We start from the raw sequence: 19,401 nt of genomic DNA, 5'->3' as shown, positions 1-19,401 counted from the left end.
CTCTTGTTAAACATCATAACATTTTTTCTGTTAATTACACGGTAAAAACATACTTTTGACATCATTAAAAGTACATGTATTGTCATGTTTTTTTGTTTGTTTTTTACTGTAGCATTTATACCGAAAATATTACTGACATTTTTACAAATCAACTCCATAAAACTCTCTCATACAAATCCACAAGGCCTACTTTCAACTAAAAGTAAATATGAGCAGAACGTTCAAACAAAATCAATTATAGGACTGGCCCTTTAAACAAGAAGTGGTAATTAATGTTATTTGTGACAGAGGGTCAAGGAGAGCGTGTGTTTGTGCCACAAGCAGTGTTGTGAAACAGACCTCTGTAAGCCAGTCATACAGACCCCGTGGACAGACCAGTTTTGAAACTCATGGCAGTTTGACCTGATTTAGATGTAATATTTACCCATCTGACCATGCAAAAGCCTTGGCAGTGGGGTGCCTTTCAAGGTTGTCTGGAGTCACGTGTCTACCCTGCTTAAGACAGCTGCTGCCTTGACACTCCTATGCTTTCAGTTAATTGAGGACAGTTAGGACAGTTAGTCACCAGTAATGTCTCTCACACTGCAATAGGAATAAAAAGCACATTTTCAATATTTAAAGTGGCGTAGATCAGTTATCTTAAACCCTGGTAGCTTGAGAATCATGTAGCGTTACGGCAAACGACATACTGTGATTTAATATTTGACTTAAAGACTGCGAAGCAGGAATCTGTATACCCATTCAGAATATAATATTCCTGCATATACCAACTACTACTACTATGTACAGTAGTTTCAATAGGCAATACTGTGCACTTCAAAAAGTAATCACTGTTCCAGTGACTTCCAAAAGTGTTGAAAAAACTACTAGCATTAGTATTAAAATTAGTTAACTCCAGTTACCAAGTACAGCACCGTTTGCGCTACGGACATGAATGATGCCTCAAATCATGTCACTTGTTGAGGATATGTGTGCTATTATTTGTCCAAGTGATCAGACTAACAATTTTCGCTTGGTAGATTTTTTTTTTTTTTTTTATTTTTTTTTAATCTGGCAAAAAAATCCCATTACTGTTTATTAAAGGAGGGACTAAGGAAGGAATTTGGACAAGGACCAGTAAGCAACCATCTAGTAACCCCTTTGAGCACCCCAGCAATACACTACAAACCCATGTAAACACTTAGCAACTGCACAACAATGTCCTTGCAACCACCCATAACACCTTAGCATAATGATGGTACATTTTGCACAGACAAGCACCACTCACAATTTCCACAGAAAGTGTAAAAAGATTTTTATTTTTTTTCTATGCAAAGGGCATAGTTTGAAAAATACTGACCTCTTGTGGTAAAATACAGGACACACATCATGTTACCACAATAAAGTGCTTATTTATTAAAATACAATAATTCAGTCAACACTTTCACACTTTCAAAAAGCACAAAAAAGAAAAAAAAGAAAACAGAAAAGGGGAAATCATATTACATACCTGCAAGACACTTGCACCAAGTTAGGAAGTTGGGAGAGTAGATAATAGTCATGACTAAATAATCATGGGATGCGGTAACAAAATTAACCACAAGAACACATTAAAATACTATAGTGACCAGTTCTTAAGAAATCACATTGATTCAAACTTAATATTTCTTTATTTGCTTATACCCATTTGTTTATCTTATAAATATCTAGATTTGTTTGTTTCTTAAACAGATCTGTAGTCACTTTTCAATTCCTTCAAAGAGTTCTTAAAGGGTTAGTTCACCCAAAAATGAAAATTCTCTCATCATTTACTCACCATCATGCCATCACAGATGTGAATGACTTTCTTTCCTCTGCTGAACACAAATGAAGATTTTTAGAAGAATATTTAAGCTCTGTTGGTCCATACAATGCAAATGAATGATGACCACAACTTTGTAGCTCCACAAAGCAGATAAAGGCAGCATAAAAGTAATGCATAAGACTCTAGTGGTTTAATCAATGTCGATTTGGGTGAGATAACAATAATTATTATTATTTGCTCTATTATTTTCTGCTGCCTATCAGGAACAAAAAGAGGCACCTTTGTACAATGGGTGCTTGACGCATGCGCAGAGTGCTAGTTGGTACTATAGAAAGTGTAATCGAGCTTGAAATCATGATAGCCAAGGAGACTGCTGATGTCAAGATGTACAGTGAAAAAGGAGTTACATTTTGGCCTGTTCTCACCCAAATCGAATCAATCACTTCTGAAGACGGATTTAACCACTGGAGTTTTATGGATTACTTTTATGCTGCCTTTGTGCATTTTGGAGCTTCAAAGTTTTGGTCATCATCCACTTGTATTGTATGGACCTACAGAGATGAAATATTCTTTTCAAAATCTTAATTTGTGTTTTGCAGAACAAAGAAAGTCATACACATCTGGGATGTCATGAGGGTGAGTAAATGATGAGAGAATTTTCATTTTTAGGTGAAATTTTCCTTTAAATCTAGTACAAAGACTCTTTAAATGAACTACATCCCATACAGAACCCAGTCAATGACAGATAGTTTTTGGTATATAATAATCATGTATTAAAAGTGCAGTAAATACCCCAGTGATCACTTGTGTAACGGCCACAGTCCACTTTCTCCATTCCGATCAAGACCATGTGATCAGGAGTGACTTTAAGTCCGTTTTTAGCAGACTTAAGGTAGATGCGGTCAAAGCGACATCTGCTGACGTAAGGCACAGCTTTGTTGCTGTTTGCTTTAGTGTCCCAGGTGTATCTGCAATGCTCCTGTTTGCCCAGCTGTTCCCACACATCACTGACACCTGGAGGCAAACCTCCAACCTTTACCACCTACACAGACATGACATAGATTTAAAGGGATAGTTCACCCAAAAATGACAATTCTATGATTATTCACTCACATTATGTTGTTCCGAACCTGTTTCTTTTAAAAAAAAAACAAAAAATAAAACAAAAAAGGAGATGTTGGCAAAATATTTGCTTAAGTCACCATTCACTTTTATGGCTGGGGAAAAAAAACATGCAATGAAAGTGAATGGTGACTAAGGCTAATATTCTGCCTAAGATTTCCTTTTGAATCCAAACACTGGACTCAGACTTGTCTTGTTGCCTACCTGTCTCCGTATACAGCCTCTGAAGGCAGCAATTTTCAGTTTTCGGACACAGCCATAAATACACATTAAATAAGTGCACCTATAAAGACTTTAATTTACCTCTGAGTCCCTGAGATTGGTGTCCCCGCCAAAAATGACAGCCACATCATCTGATGTATCTCCTATTTTTTGAAAAACAACCCGCAGCTGTTTCATTCTCTCCTCTGATTGGTTTTTACAGCTTTCCAAATGTGAAGTCATCAAGCAGAGCTTCTGACCCAAGAAAGTCACCTTAATATCAAACCAGAGTCAAGAAATAAATGAATGTGTACTGTATATGGAGTAAGAGAGGCAGGTAAACTGTGCAATAAAGAAATATAAAGATTAATGTATAGATATCTCTAATCCAATCAAGAAAAACCAGTAAGTTAATAAGTAAAAAGTCATTTAACAGCAACTTTACTTATTAAAAGGACAATCTCTTTGGAGCAGCTTGGGATTAAGTGCCTTGCTCAAGAGCAAAATGTTGATCTGGATCACTACTTGAGTAACTTAAACCAGCAAACTTCCAGTTACACCTATGCCATTCACCATGGGACAGTTCACCCAAAAATGAAAATTCTCATCATTTACTCACTCTCATGCCATCCCAGATGTGTGACTTTCTTTTTTCTGCTGAACACAAATGAAGATTTTTAGAATGATATCTCAGCTCTTGTAGTCCATACAATGCAAGTGAGTGGGTACCACAATTTTGAAGCTCCAAAAAGCACATAAAGGCAGCATAAAATACTTCATACGACTCCAGTGGTTTAATCAATGTCTTCAGAAATTATATAGTAGGTGTGGGTGAGAAACTGATCAATATTTAAGTCCTTTGTTCCTATAAATCTCAACTTTTTCTTTTGTTTTTTTGGTGATTCACATTCTTCGTGCATATCGCCACCTAGTGGTCGGGGCTGGTCAAAGGTGGAGATTTATAGTAAAAAAGGATTTAAATATTGACCTATTTCTCCCACACCTATTATATCGCTTCTGAAGACATGGATTTAACCACTAAAGTCATTTGGCTTGCTTTTATACTGCCTTTATGTGCTTTTTGGAGCTTCAAAGTTCTGGTCACCATTCAATTGCATTGTATAAACCTACAGAGCTGAAATATTCTTCTAAAAATCTTTATTTCTGTTTTGCAGAAGAAAGAAAGTTATAGACATCTGGGATGACATGAGGTTGAGTAAATCATGAGAGAATTTTCATCTTAGGGAGAACTAACACTTTAATAACAATTTTGGATGATGCTTATAAACCACAAACTCACCCAAACAACTAACAGGTTTCTCATCATATGTGTTGTGGGATAACAAATGATCTCACTTTCCAAAAGCTTTACTCTTGATTTCTTCAGCATGATTCCTGTGAAGTATCCATCATCACTTCCTATAATGCCAGAGAATTGTATTATTCATTAAATAACTCAGAAAGTAACTTTAGTGAGCACATAAAAAATCCCTTACCCTCAACAAACTGGTAGCTAACAGCACGTTTCTTAAGATACTGGATATAAACTGGAATGAGTTCTTGAAGAAAAACCACATCTGGCGTATATCTGCAAAAATAAATAAATAAGTAAATAAATAACAGGCAAAACTCTCTTTTTGTCATATATTACATGAAAAAAAGAACATCTAGTGGTCATCTAAGGAACTCACAGAGCTAGATATGAGCACAAGCCTCTGGCACGCTCAGCCAGATTCAGTGTGTCCAAAGCATCCACATTCCAGCTGATGACAGACAGCTTGCTATCCTCGGTATCAGTTTGGGACGCACCACTATCAGCCTGACTCGCTTTGGAGTTGCTGCTGGAACAGGTGGGCTCCTCCACTGTCAAATCAATACTGCAAAATTAAAATATTTGCATTAATAACATACATTGGTGCTTATTTAAAGTAGATAGAACATATCCAGCCATCAATGGCTGAAACTCTGTCCTAACAAAACGTAATAGTGAGAACATCACCAATCCGCCTTGTCCATCTTAAATTTCTTTTTTGATCCCGACGCATCAGTCGTCTCAGTAGTCAATTCCTTTCTCTTATTCCCAGACACATTTGTAGTTTCCTCTGTATCTTCAACATCAAAGACTGAATCCATATGAGCCTCAAAGAAAGAGTTCAATGCTCTCTGATAGAAACACATACAGTAAAATGTACTTTTTAATAGGAGCAGATGGAAAACAGTGTACATAAGTTTGATTTTAAATAGGAGAGACTATACTTGTCTCCCTCTGTCTACAAATAAAATGTGTTTGCTTTAAACTTTAAATCCTCTGAAATGTGTCTAAGGTACAGTAATAGGCTAGTAGTGGCAATGGTATACCTCCATATCCCAATCATTTTCTGCTAGATAACACTGAGCAACAGCACTATCCGCCCCAGAAACAGAGGCAAACTGCTCGCAAAGACTCGTCCTCGTCTCCTCTAGAGAAGCCATTTGTTGTTGGTCGATGTGACAACCTGACATGACAGTGTTGGAAATGTTCACACTTCGCAGTTCAAATGTAACGGCGGGACATGCCGGGGTAAATACGTGCAACGAAAAAAATATTCCGGGTGTAACGAGCTTGTGTCTTAAAGGGATGTTCCGGGTTCAATACAAGTTAAGCTCAATCTACAGCATTTGTGGCATAATGTTGATAGCCACAAAAATTTTCGACTTGTCCCTCTTTTTCTTAAAAAAAAAAAAAAAAAAAAAAAAAAAAAAAAAAAGCAAAAGCAAAAATTGAGGTCACTGTTTCAAAAGTCAGATGTAAACAATATGCGTGTAAAAATTATTTTAGTGTGATAAAATCAGTTACTAACCTTTTCTGTGAAAATTTACATCCAATTTTTCAACTGTGTTGCCATGACGACGTAAAGCTGTAAACCCTAAAACACTAAAACAACCATAAAAACAACCATTTTAACTATTTTAAAGCTCAAATAATACACAGGTTTTAACAGAAGATTTAATGTAAGCGTTTTTATCAAATTATAAGCTTCACATTTCTGCCTTTAAACCCTCAAAAAAAAAAAAAAAAAAAATGGTCCCATTCACTTCCATTGTGCCAAGCTGTATTCTTTTTTTTTTTTTTTTTTTTTTTTAATAAAAGGCTGAACGAGTTAAAATTATATATATATATATATATGTTTTTTTTTTTTTTGTGGTAATCAACATAATTCCGCAAATGCTGCCGATTCATCTTAATTTATATTAAACCTGGAATATTCATTTCAATTAACCAAGAGTGGAAAAACGTCTGTCTGTTATTTGTTTCTGACATTGAATACATGTTTTTGTTTTTGTCATAATAATTTTTTACTGTATATTTCGAGATACTTATTACTGCCTGTTATTGCATTGTTTCTTTGCGTTTGTTAAAATAAAAAAATTAAAAATTAAAAAAAAAAAAAAAAACTCAAGACTTGTGGTCGATCGACTTACTTCATTCAAACTATACAGCTAATCGCAACTAAGTATTATTAGCGTAATTTTTATAATAAACTTTGCATCCAGACAGTACTCGTTAAAATGAGGAACTATTATTATTGGACTGGTGGCTTTCCGGAAACATTTAAACGCAGTACTGAACGGATTCACTTAACATTTATATAATATAAGTCTGCACAGGCGAAAGGTTAATCTTTAAGCTTCTAATATTATTCTTGATTTGCTTGATATAGTTCACTTATGCAGGGGAAATCAACGTGAATTATCGTGATATACCCCAGAAAAAAACAATACTCTTAATTTGTATACTATTTGGGCTAACTTTCAAACGTTTCCCAGAGTGAACTTGCCTCTCACTGTGTTTTGGTACGTGCGAAATCAGCAATGGTGGTGGACAGACCTGGATTCGACAGGGTTTTAAAGAAGGTAAGTGTTCACTCTTGAATGAAGTCAGTGACTGGAGATCCACAAGTTGAAATGCGCACCAACTAAACCAGTTCAACATGCGACAAGCATAGTAAGCCGTTCATGTTGTGACCAGGTTGAAATAGTCTCTGCAGCCCCTGGGAGAACACCAACAGAGGAGGCACTCTTCACGGAGGACTGACAGCCACACTGGTGGATGTGATCTCCACTATTGTCATCATGTACACTGAGAGAGGAGCACCTAGAGTCAGAATCAACATCAATATAACGTCAGGTCCTTCACTGTACATGTTTGAGTTTCTAAATCATTTCATATTAGAGTAATATTAAAGTCATAAATCCTGTGAAATAACACAAATAGAACTGTGGGAATTATGTAGAGACCAAAAATGTTACATCAAACTATCTTGTATTTTAGTCGATTAGTGGAGTCTACTACTGACATTAATATTGTGATCGGTTGTTGTTTTAATGAAAGACGCAATTCTTAAATTAACTGTGACGAAACTACTTGGAGAGCGTTTTTGCGTGATTAAAAGTGATAGTCAGCACAGTTAAACCTTCTGCAAGAAGTTTCGTCTCTTTGATGCTTTAAATGTAGTCCATTTATGTACCGCTGCTGTTTCAGTCATCAACGATTCAAGACGATCACTGTCAGAAGTTAAATTCTCTGCTGTCAGTAATGTTCCCATTTGTGAGGTGCTTTGGAGAGATGAAATTCTTTTGCTGATTCTGTCTGACACTGCTTAACTAAATTGTTGCATTAGAAAAGGTTGAAACTGCTTGATGTCGTGAGATGTGTACCCGCATCATTCTCTTGCAGTTCTGCGCTTTTGAATGCGCAGCGAGGACCACCCTAAGACTCCCAAGTATGGAGGACGAAATGTGTCAATATTAAAAAATAAATATATATATCTTCAAATACATGTAAGAAGAAAAGTGTACATATCTATTCATAAATGTTAAAATCTGACATAAGCGTTTTTACTTTTATTTCCTTATTTATGTATAATTGCATTTATTTCCACAATTTATTTATACATTTATTCATTCCTTTATTTTTCCCTACATATATTTATTTCTATATTTTTTAATTTCCACTTTTATATATTCCCACGGTTATGTATTTCTACATTTATTTATTTCTACATTTCTGTGTCCGTATGGTAATGAGGGGGGCGTGCTTTATCCCTGAGACATAGCAGTCGAGCTCAGAGTGCTCTAGAGCAGTGTTTCCCAACTAGTGTGCCGTGAAAGATTGTCAGGTGTGCCGTGAAAAATGAACAGATTCCACAAAATAAATCAGGGCTCTGGACTGAGACTAATTTTTAAATCATTTTTCCTAACAGCACGATTAAACTTTGCAAGAGGTCGCATTGGTGCGACTATAAAGTTGGCTGACTCTCTGATTGTGCTCTGTCGTTTTTTGTACCGTATGAGAAATATCAAATGGCAGATGTTCCAAACGCGAAAGGAAACAGCTTTACCCAGATCAGTCAGCGCTGCTCAATGGATAGATCAGCGCAGAGACGTGCATTTACACGTGGACCGGTCTCGAGTGCTCAGATCATCATAAACAGAGCTGTGAGAAGCACGGGCTGGGTCGCGAATTCGGCATTGATTATTTGTTTAAAATCTCTATCAAAGTCCATAATGTGTTGGTGATTAAGCCAGTTTAAAATTGTATTAAACGGCCCCAACATTCTAAACAGCATTGAAAAGGAATAAAGGAGAAATCTGCACAATGAGCAGACAGAAATTGTAAGGTTTCAATCCACACATCACAGATATAAAAAAAATATTTACCATAGGGGCCAGGGTAGCTCAGTGTTAAAAGACGCTGACTACCACCCCTGGAGTTCGCTAGCTCGCTAGTTCGAATCCCAGGGCGTGCTGAGTGACTCCAGCCAGGTCTCCTAAGCAACAAAATTGGCCCGATTACTAGGGAGGGTAGAGTCATATGGGGTAAACTCCTCATGGTCGCTATAATGTGGTTTGTTCTCGGTGGGGCACGTGGTGAGTTGAGCGTGGATGCCGTGAAGCCTCCACATGCGCTATGTCTCTGTGGCAACACGCTCAACAACTCCAGCTGATCTGATAACAGACATTTTGACATTGTCAAAAGCAGGGTGTGCATGTGAAAAGATCCAGTATCATATTGAATGCAAATGCGTGGATGTTAGCGATAAGAGCCTGCCGAATAGGTATAGCCGAACTAGGCAGCTCAGCCCAGCGAGAGTGGCAAAAGGGCAGGGGAGAGATAGAAAGAGAGTGGCGCATGGCTATTCATTTGGAACTATCACTGCCAGATCAACATGTTATTAATAGTAACCAAACTACTCTCCTTCGGTCTACCCACCCTGTCCCTCCACTCTACAGTAGGATACGTGTCCACTGGCTCGGAAGAGAAAATCAGCTCAATGCCCACAGTTGCTGACAACCCTAAACAGTTGCTGCTTTGAGGTGCGTCTCTAACATGAACAGCAAACGTTGTTGTCTACCAGACTGCTTTCCGTATAGTACACGGCCAATAAAATCATCATATATATGCACAGGAATAACAGGAATGAACGTATCACACACTGTAAAGTTGTGCAGAACTGAAATTCAACAAGATGCCCATCAAGTGGACACATGGTACGCGGTAACCAAGAGTCCCAATTCATTTTCAATTGGAGAGAGGCGATAGGAGGCAGGATAATTGAAATGCTTAAAATACAAAACGTATTTGTATTTGCCAATATTCTTTTCCAATATACTGGATACTGATGGGATATTGATTACTAAAGAGCGTTTTTCATTCTAACCGATCTCACGCATACACCTGTCTTCTCCATACAGGACAGTATCCAGTGAAACACAACACAACCTGTCATACTCATACATGTCACGCATTGTAGGTACCGGTATATTTGTATTAACACTTTGACAGTAATTCTGTATAAGATTTTGATATAAGACCATTATGTCATTCATTCAATACAGAAAATGTATTTCATATTAAACTCGCTCAACTCACAGCCAAGGTACATTTTACAATCTCTTATGCATGCCCACACCCATCTGTGATCTGTATGTTTCAATTGTATTCCATTTTGTTAACCACAAGATGTCACTGTGGCCTCCAAGCTCCACTCTAGAGCACTCTGAGCTCGACTGCTATGCCTCAGGGATAAAACACGCCCCCCTCATTACCATACGGACACAGAAATGTAGAAATAAATAAATGTAGAAATACATATCCGTGGAAATATATAAAAGTGGAAATTAAATATGGAAATAAATGTATAAATAATTAATTGAAATTAATACAATTATACATAAGGAAATAAAAGTAAAAATGCTTTGTCAGATTTTAACATTTATGAATAGATATGTACACTTTTTACATGTATTTGAAGATATATTTATTTATTTTTATTATCGTCACATTTCGTCCTCCATAACCAAGTTCTCTAGTTACACTGAAGCGCATCATTCTGCGTTCAGGATACGCATCTGCGGTTTTGTGCCACTCTGTATTGGAGCTTTCTTATTTTTTTCTGTTACTTTGATAGTTTTGTGCTATTAGATTTATAGTTATAAGGACTATATTTTTGTTGAATATCTATTAGTTACCATGTTGATGTGCTGCGCTTAGTGTCCGTATATCCCTCCGAAATGTGTCTGATCGGGGTCATGTGAACATGGAGCCTAATTACACATTATCATTAACGCTGACTAGTCGGTGATAAAAATTGGTAGTTTTGCACATCCCTAGTTTTAATATAATGAAAAACAAATTCAATCAAGTGTGTCTAAATTTTTGATTGGTAGTGTAGCTGTATTACAATTAAAATGTGTATGGTGGTCTCACATTTTATTTTTTTTTTATGTCATGAAAAACGGTTTTTGCTATTCCTCAAGGACATTTTTTTTCTCTCTCTTACTGATTAACAGATACATGAATACTGCTAAACTCGGTGAAGACATCCTGATAACTGCACAGGTTTTAAAACAAGTACTTTGGCATTTGTAATTGTATATCTCACTAACAAAGCAAATGGAAAGCCTGTTGCTCAGGGAAGACAAACTAAACACCTTGGCAACTAATGATGTACATGTCCTGTAAATATTACATTTTCTTGATGGTATATAATAAACTCCAACATAAAAATGTTTTGCACTGTTAGGATATGTTCAGCAGTGTTTATTTCAAACAAAGGGTACATAAAAGACAAAAACATCCACCCTTCCCCTTTGCTGTGAACTTAAAATTTCAAAGTGGGCAATAAAGTATTGATTTTATGCCATATGACCCAAAGAAGATGGCTTACAGATACAAGTCCCCAAGCACTGCAATAATTAGTACTCTCAGAACAGGGTTGTCTATTTAAAAATAATAATAATAATAATAATAATTATCCATTTCAAGATCACCACAAAATTTCTCATTAGGTACATGAGCTTGAACATTAGTCTCCCATCACATACCCACCACCAAAGATCAAATCTGTTATCAGTAGCTTGTAGGTATATAGTGCTTGATTGGTGACCATTACCATCCCAACCCCAAGAAGAAGAAGAAAAAAAAAACAGCATCAAAAATCTTCCAACAGACGTGACAGTTTGTCAACGTTCTTGCATATACATCACACCCCACACCTCCATCCCCTTGATGTACCACCCCTCCAGAAAATATAAAAAAATATATCAAATAAGGTTTGTCATATTATAGGCAAGGAATGACACTCAAATTAAAATGTCCAGCAAAAACTAAGGCAGTAACAGAGAAAGAAGCAATGCCTACAACAAATGAGTTTTAACAAGTATTGTTCACCTTCTAAATAGAAGCCTTTTAAGGAAGACTACCCAGGCTCTTTTGTCCTATGTCACTGGTTGTTGTTACTCATGAAATCCCTACTATAATTTTCCTAATATTAGAGACAATATAACTATCCCTTCATGACACTGATGTTAAAGCCAGTCCAACACAAGAGGACCACATTTGAGAGATCTCTGTAATTGGTTTCCATTTTTTGGGTCATTTTGTGGGTTTTTTTCCTTAACGGAAAGAGCTCCTTTGGTGACTGGTATTGTTGACGGTGCAGCTCCAAGAGAACAACCACTCAAAATCAATGTTCATGCAGTAAAAAAAAAAAATAATAATCACACAGAGGGTAAATGAGGTGAACCAAACCAAGATTGGTTGGAGGGGTTTTAAAAAAGAAAAAACAAACAACTAAATCTCAAGATGAAAATGAGTGGTTAACAAAAAGGAGAGTTCCAAGCACAAGTTCAATTCTATTCAACTGTGGGATGTGTAGATAAGGACAACTTGCTTCAAGGCCTTGAAGGGTGTCTTCCATGCATTTCTCCTAGTCAGGCATGTATGGACGGAGGTGGTCCTCAATGTCTCCAACCCCCCAACAGGTGAGCTGGTCCTGCGGCAGGTAGAGACAGAGGCTGCACAACTTGAAAACTGTGAGCTTGGTTTTTGGAGTCTGTAGAAGGAAGTAAATATTAGAGCTTTGTAAGGTGTATTATTTTCTGTTAACCTTTACTCTTCATGTTTTTTGGAACTAACCTGTAAGTGCTGTCTGTCCATGAAGAGAAAGACAGACTGATTGGGGTTGTTCATAACCATGCCAGCCTTGTCCTTCCGACCAACAGCATGCAAAAACTGTTTTTCGTAGTCTCCGTGGTGAAATTCAAACTTGGCCTGTGAACATACAAATGTAACTACTTTTGAGTCTTATTTTATATTTACAGTCTTAGATTGTAAACTGATGTTGACAATTTCTAAAGAAAAGATTGGTGTTTGCCTGTGCTAAACTTGTTGCCTCATTGATAGTGTTTTTAGTGGTTGTCAGCATTGCTATGTGATTGCTACTGTGTTTTGAGTGGTTGCTGGAAAGGCTCCGATATTAAAATTAGAATATTTTTGAATTTAAGGTAAAATGCACCTTTGAATACAAAAACTGTGCATTCCGATTTTATATGTGTGTCGAGCACTAATAATGACTTAGATGGAGGTCATGGACCATTGCTCTTATCAGCGTCTCAGGATCCCAGCTTTCTGTTCAGTTCTGTTGTGCTCCGTCTGGCATCCTGTTTGAACAGCGTCTATTGCAGCACTGGGCTTCAGATACACGCTGTCACCATGGTGAGGCAGAGTATGAGCCGCAAATCCTGCTTCACAACAGAGTCCAGCTGACTAGCACTACTATCTGGGAATATTACTACTGTACATACAACTAAAAACAACGTAAAAACTCTGTTGTACCATCTGTATTTTGAAGTTTGATTACCATGGTAGTACAGTTGCACTGGTATACCGTGCAAGACTAAGTTAACAGAACTGTCTAGTGAGCATTCTTTTCTGATTTTACTTTTTATACTTTAAGATTTGAGAATATGAACTGGCTAAATCTTCAGATTTTATAATTTTATGCACATTAGTTTTAAATGGAAGGCACTTTTCTTTGCAATAAACAATGTAACATGGTGCTTGGGTTTACATTTATTTGTTGCGCCATCTTGTTGACTGAAGACAACATCGATGATTTAAAAATTAGGGATGTACACAGTCGACATTCGGTGAACAATTTGACACCCCACTATTCAAACACCAAAATCAGTATTCAGTTATTCCACACGTGCAACAGAGGTTTGCAACCTGACCCGTGTTTCGGGCTGGGTTTGCGTCAGTTTTTCAATCATAGGGCGAGTTAGGGGCTGTTCATGTGTTTTTGCGGGCGTCTGTGCTGTTTTTAAATTGTTTTTCAATGTAAGCATGCGTTACACAGCATCTTTTACCGTTGCACCGCATCTCGCTGTATTTTTTTTTTTTTTGTTGCAGTGTCTCATGCAGGGCTGCCACATTTTTAAGACACTGTGTCAGGTTAAAAAGGATTTACATTTTTATGAGCGCATCTCGAGACACTGGTGTTCTGATTCATTCGTTTTGCTGAGTCTAGCTTTTTAGAACAAGGTTTGCAAAGACTCTACATTCTGAAGACGTTCAGGTTGCAAAGAGCAAAGGTTGCAAAAATATGACTTTGTTACACTGTTACACAATTTGAATATAAATTAAATTTATCAGCCCTATTGACAGCCCTTGTAAGCATGTTGTTATGCAGTTGCTAGGGTGTACTTACTGGCCCAAGTCAAAAGAGCCCACCACCCCGTCTATCTGACAATGTTTAGCCCTGGTATTAAGATGCATCTCGGGTGATGTGATCAAGTGTGGTCAGGCGAGACACATGGCTATTTACACCTGGTCGCTTAAATGTGTCTCTTGACCACTTGTGTTGGGATTTTGAGGGGAGGGTCTCTGATTACATCAATACAAACATCAATCACTATGACAGTGTGTTTCTGCATACTAATAAAGCGCAAATAAAACCGGCACACGGTTTCCCTTAGGTGCATCTGAAATGTAATCAAAGCACAAATGCAACATTTCAAGCAGAATTCTCAATTATTTTTGTGGAGTAAATATATTAAAGGATATTCAGATGTTCGTGCTTGTCATCTGTCTCCCTGCATGTTGATATCAGACACACTAAAGAAGATCCGTAAAGTAGAGGACTACAGTTCTGCGGGACCCAATTAGATTTCTTGCGGTACGGGATTAACTTTCCGAATTGAAGGCGGTAGCGGACGGTACTTCTAATGAGTGCTGTTCAGAAGTGGGCGGTCAGAAGAGCCTGACAAATCCAATGTGGATCTTTTTTGTTATTAATTTGTGAATGCAAAAAAAAAAAAATAATATATATATATATATATATATATATATATATATATATATATATATATATATATATTATTTCACAATTTTTTTTTATAATAACTGAAAATACGACGTAAAAATGTGCACACAGCACATGAATCAATTATCCAATCTTTAGAGCAGACTATGCAGATAGTCAACAGGGCTTAAAAAGAACGGCAGAGCAAAGCATGTTTAGTGTTAAGAAATAAACCTCAGGCAAGTCAAATGGGCATCATGTCACACGTCATCTGATAACAGCAATAACAGACAAATAAAAACGTTCTTGGTGTACACTTGTCTATTTGTATGGCTTTTGCCCCATGTGGAACAAACATGCAGGGTTACGAGGGAGCGGTCAAGAAGAAAATCACTGCGGGCAAAAAGCAGGTAAACATGGAGTAAAATTCAGCGGGAGCGTTAGGGGAACGGGATGGAAAAAACAGTCTATGCAGATCTCTACCGTAAAGCTTTCATGCTTGTATATGTATCAGTTCGGGCGGTTATTTCCTTTTAAAGTCAATCGTAACCAGCAAAGTTAGCACAGTGGTTGATTGACAGGTGAGGAGGGGTGGTGATTCACTGCTGTCCGGGACGCATACAGGACAGATAGCGTTTACACTTCAAATGTGATGTGGTCACATGAATTTTTGACTACCTCCGTATGTGGTTTTTGTAATCCGCTCAAAACATTTTGCATCCCATTAACCCCTGCATTTAACGCTGACCACTTTTGATCGGATCACCTGAAGCACATCTTAATACCAGGTGTAAACGGGGTCTATGATATTCCCTCCTTCAATTTAAGTCTATGGAATCTTTTTTGCCCGTTTTATCATCCATCAGGCAATTGTTTAGAGAAGTAAAAGCACACATCTCCACAAATATTCATGTCAGTTGCACAAACAGTGCGGGGTGAGTTAAATGCCAATGTTTAATAATTAGGGTTAGAGGTTTGTTCAAATCCCTGACCCCAAGGATGACCAATAGTTATGCTTTTTAGGCAGGAGAAAACCATACCTGAACAGGCCTGAATGGTTCATGTTCAGCCCCTTTCCATCTAGAGAACAGGAGACAGACAATCTTCTCAATATCGTTGCGGGGCCAAAGGATAAAGTCCATCTCCTGGGTACAACCTATCACATCCTATTCAGAAACAATGGTGAGACATTACATTTCTGGATTTCTGGACAAGATACAGCATTACGATTGTAATGCAGTTGATAATAGCTCAATCTTTGACACTGCTGAAAGAGAACCAGTTTGTGTCACAATACTTACTCGACGCATTGACTGGTAACGAGGCGCATGCAACTGCACAACATCTTTCTGGAGAAGTTCTAAAGAACTCTCCAATGAGTAGCTCGAATCCTTCACGCCTTTTAGGATATTTTCCTCATAGTTGTTGGTCATCACAGGTACCACCTCAGCTACTTCAAAGAGCGCAGACTTCTTTTTCTGTAAAAGTGGTACAAAAGCACATTAGAATGATCCCTGACATCACAAACAGACAAGAATTCAAACCCTGATAGCACATGTCCCAGATAGCACACATGTCTTCGAGATGTCTGTTTTTGATCTTTTCATCTGGAAAGCATCACAATCTAATAAACATCTGCTAAACATCTTAAAAAGATCAGATTTACAAACATTCTAAAGCACGCACGTCTCAAAGACATCTGAGATGAAACACCTTATAGATGCATTGCAGATGAACAAACAACCTAAAAAAACGTCTTCCAGATGTGAACACGCATCAAATAGATATCTGGGTGATGTACGTGTGATATCAGGGGAACATCATGCAGACATGTATTTACACCTGGAATACGTATTGTTAAGGTTGTTTCCTCATCTGACATTCAGCAGATGTCTTTGAGATGTTTACAATCTAGAATGTTTGTAAATCTGATCTTTTTAAGATGTTTATTAGATTGTGATGCTTTCCAGATGAACAGATCAAAAAGAGACATTTTAGAAATGTATGTGTGCTATCTGGGATGCTTATTCAAAGCACGTATTCCCACATAAATGTACCTTTTCCTTGAATACAAAGGCAATGTAGATCTTGAAGTCAAACTGATCGGCCAGAGATTCTCTTTTCTTTCGTAGCTGGGCTCGGAGTCGGTTTCTCGTTTGATTCCTTCGAGAATTTGGGTCTCCCATTGTTACTGACAGTAATAATGGTTCTTATTCACACTGTTTTTTTTTTGTTTGTTTTTTTCTGTCTTTTTGTATTCTTTACTAAGTGGCTTTTCAAAAGCTTTTAAAAACTAAAGAAAGCTATAACCAAGCACTACCTGCAGCACATACTAATTCGAATTAAGGAATAAACTTAGCTAAAACAAATCAAGTCATGTTCAGATCAATGTGGGTAGCGCTCGTGTGCCATGTAAATTTGAAATGTATTCCTGATTAATTACGTTTCCGTGTGTTACACCATTTTTTTTAAAAAAAATTTAAACAAAAGGCCGAACAGTCTAGGTGTAAATAAGGAAACCCGCTGGTATAACACGACTCAATCCAAATATTAAATCGTTATATGGTCGATTGTGTTTTAGCACTGAAATAAGGCAAGGTGACACAAATGCCTACTACACTGAAAATCCATATAGAGTTTTTTGTACGTGTCTGTGTGTGTGTGAAAGGGGTCAGATCCCTGGCTTTGTTAAATAAACCTTGCTTAACGTTGTCTAAAAAGCTGACAGAGAGACTTTATTATTGCGGACTTTGGAAAGTCTCTTCCAGGATCGATTCTTCTGGTTTGTATCCATATCTTTGTATAATAAACGTCTCATAAAAGCACATCTGAATGACAGGTGAGAAAGACAACCATGGCAGAGAAATGCAGATGCCATGAGATCTTGGCACTGAGTAAGAACACGGAGTTTGCTGGACATTTTGGGGTTTAAGGACATAAAATGGGCCCGTGAACCGTTCTGCCACGGTTGAGTGTCATTGCGAGGCCTCTGTTTTGTGGCTAGCTAGCAAACTAATGCTAGCTAAGCTAAATAAACACTTTTGCCACTAACTGACAACCTGGTTGAAGGGAGCTACATCTCTTTCGGGTCCTATATGACTTTAATATCTACAAGAGCAGTCAAGCTAATATTAATCAATGGTCTGACAGTTACATTTTGTTTTTGCCCCGTTATTTATCTCGAGCTAGCAGAGACTGGCTTTGACGCGTGGCTGGTTAACTGGCTAGCTATTATGTCTCCTCATTTTCTCGAGTTTTCTTCCAAGCCCGTTGCGAACCGAGAAAGCACCGCAAAACGATCCTAACAAGAAACCCACGTCTTAATACACAGATATCAGTGCAATGAAACCTTGCCCCCGCTGGAGGTTTAGCTGGATGGTCTTCGTTTGTTTTCGAGCTTTTCTACAGTCGTCACACACCCGAATGCCATGTCAAGATAAACTGACAAACCGACCGAAATTCTCCGTTCTCTCAGGTGACAGACGTCGGGATCTGCATCGCGGTGGACCCATAATGATGGAGGGAAAGGGTGAAATGTCTTTCAAGTGTTTCGGTCCGTTGATCTGCGTTTGTCGGGAAAATAACAAGCACTCCTCGCTGAACAAACAACTCAAAATGGCCGACGCGCTTTACTCAGCTGTGCACATGTGACAGGGAGGAGGAGGGAGTTTTTTTTTTAATATATCCAAACATGGCAGTTAAAACGTGAATGAAAAAAAAAAAAAATAGAAAATAAAAAATAAAGCAAGGCACATACATTAAAACATAAAATGACAAGACAAAGGTATTAAAACTGTAATGAGAAAAACAACAACAAAGAGGGTATATTTACTTCTAACAAATTTAGGTCTTATATAATTGACAAATTTGCTGGCTTCGTGTTTTTTTTTTTTTTTTTTTTTTTTTAACATCTAATGGATGGAAAATAATTGCAAATAAAACCTCTTTTAAAGACTGAAAAGTAAGGTTTTGTCTTCATACCCTTGAATTTATGAATACAATTTTTACAGAGGACAAACGTCACATTAATAAAAGTTTGTTAGGAAGCATTGTCATAAGGTCATTACCATTAAATAGAAGGGATGGGTGTTCGCATGAGCCATCAAGGGAGTTTTGCACTAAAAGAAGAAAATTTTGGAATTACATTTAAAACACGCTCAGATTGTTTATGTTCACAATATAGATTGTAGTTGATACAAAAATCTCTGAAAGTTAACAGAATCCCTTTCCCATCGATTAAGTGGACCAGACCAAATACCTTTTAAGAGCCAACCAAGAATGCATAGAGACTTGTGTCTAGACAGAATAAATCCAAATGGGGTTTCTGTGTGGGGTAAAATTTTGAAAAATGTGTGCTTGCCGTGGCAGAACTCATCACAAAGCATGTTCTAGCATGTTGCTAAGCACTGCTATTATGATCCTAGCATGTTGCTAGCATGTGTTTGCATGATGCTAGCATGTAGCTAGTATGTTTTAGTACTTCCCTAGGCATTGCTAGCATGCGCTATGTTGCTATCACGTTTAAGCACTTTACTAGGCGTTTCTAGCGTGTGTTAGCATGATGCTAACATGTTGCTAGCATGTTTTAACACTTCGCTAGGCATTGCTAACATGTGTTAGCATGATGCTTGCATGTTTTAGCATTTCACTAGGCATTGCTAAAATGTG

General features: G+C 37.5%; 2 protein-coding genes and 1 pseudogene across 2 annotated transcripts; 1 reads left to right on the top strand and 2 right to left on the bottom strand.

Annotated features, from left to right (window-relative positions):
- Window positions 1-1,304: 1,304 nt before the first annotated feature.
- Window positions 1,305-5,730, bottom strand: LOC127421134 (tyrosyl-DNA phosphodiesterase 2-like). The gene is made up of 7 exons (XM_051663927.1): window positions 5,465-5,730; window positions 5,106-5,269; window positions 4,798-4,983; window positions 4,603-4,694; window positions 4,407-4,525; window positions 3,209-3,379; window positions 1,305-2,825 (listed from the first exon to the last, which is right to left on the bottom strand). Exons 1-7 carry the CDS (start codon window positions 5,606-5,608, stop codon window positions 2,550-2,552), a joined length of 1,152 nt encoding a protein of 383 aa, XP_051519887.1. The 5' UTR covers window positions 5,609-5,730; the 3' UTR covers window positions 1,305-2,549.
- Window positions 5,731-6,951: 1,221 nt separating this feature from the next.
- Window positions 6,952-12,405, top strand: LOC127421156 (acyl-coenzyme A thioesterase 13-like; annotated as a pseudogene).
- Window positions 11,175-18,372, bottom strand: LOC127421149 (uncharacterized protein C6orf62 homolog). The gene is made up of 5 exons (XM_051663958.1): window positions 16,791-18,372; window positions 16,035-16,211; window positions 15,774-15,899; window positions 12,567-12,701; window positions 11,175-12,483 (listed from the first exon to the last, which is right to left on the bottom strand). Exons 1-5 carry the CDS (start codon window positions 16,917-16,919, stop codon window positions 12,358-12,360), a joined length of 693 nt encoding a protein of 230 aa, XP_051519918.1. The 5' UTR covers window positions 16,920-18,372; the 3' UTR covers window positions 11,175-12,357.
- Between the last annotated feature and the right edge of the window lie 1,029 nt (window positions 18,373-19,401).

Source organism: Myxocyprinus asiaticus, chromosome 30, assembly GCF_019703515.2.
Source record: "Myxocyprinus asiaticus isolate MX2 ecotype Aquarium Trade chromosome 30, UBuf_Myxa_2, whole genome shotgun sequence".
NCBI lineage: Eukaryota > Metazoa > Chordata > Actinopteri > Cypriniformes > Catostomidae > Myxocyprinus > Myxocyprinus asiaticus.
This window is presented reverse-complemented; position numbering and strand designations above follow the sequence as displayed.

What these genes read in the sequence shown, in the direction of transcription:
- LOC127421134 (XM_051663927.1), bottom strand. Translation starts at nt 5,608, where the DNA reads ATGTCAGGTTGTCACATCGACCAACAACAAATGGCTTCTCTAGAGGAG. An exon ending in AAGATGGACAAGGCGGATTG is followed by an intron (nt 4,984 to 5,105) that starts GTGATGTTCTCA and finishes TTAATTTTGCAG; the next exon opens with TATTGATTTGACAGTGGAGG. An exon ending in GAAACCTGTTAGTTGTTTGG is followed by an intron (nt 3,380 to 4,406) that starts GTGAGTTTGTGG and finishes TTTGATATTAAG; the next exon opens with GTGACTTTCTTGGGTCAGAA.
- LOC127421149 (XM_051663958.1), bottom strand. Translation starts at nt 16,919, where the DNA reads ATGGGAGACCCAAATTCTCGAAGGAATCAAACGAGAAACCGACTCCGA. An exon ending in CCTTTGTATTCAAGGAAAAG is followed by an intron (nt 16,212 to 16,790) that starts GTACATTTATGT and finishes CCACTTTTACAG; the next exon opens with AAAAAGAAGTCTGCGCTCTT. An exon ending in AACCATTCAGGCCTGTTCAG is followed by an intron (nt 12,702 to 15,773) that starts GTATGGTTTTCT and finishes GTATGTTCACAG; the next exon opens with GCCAAGTTTGAATTTCACCA.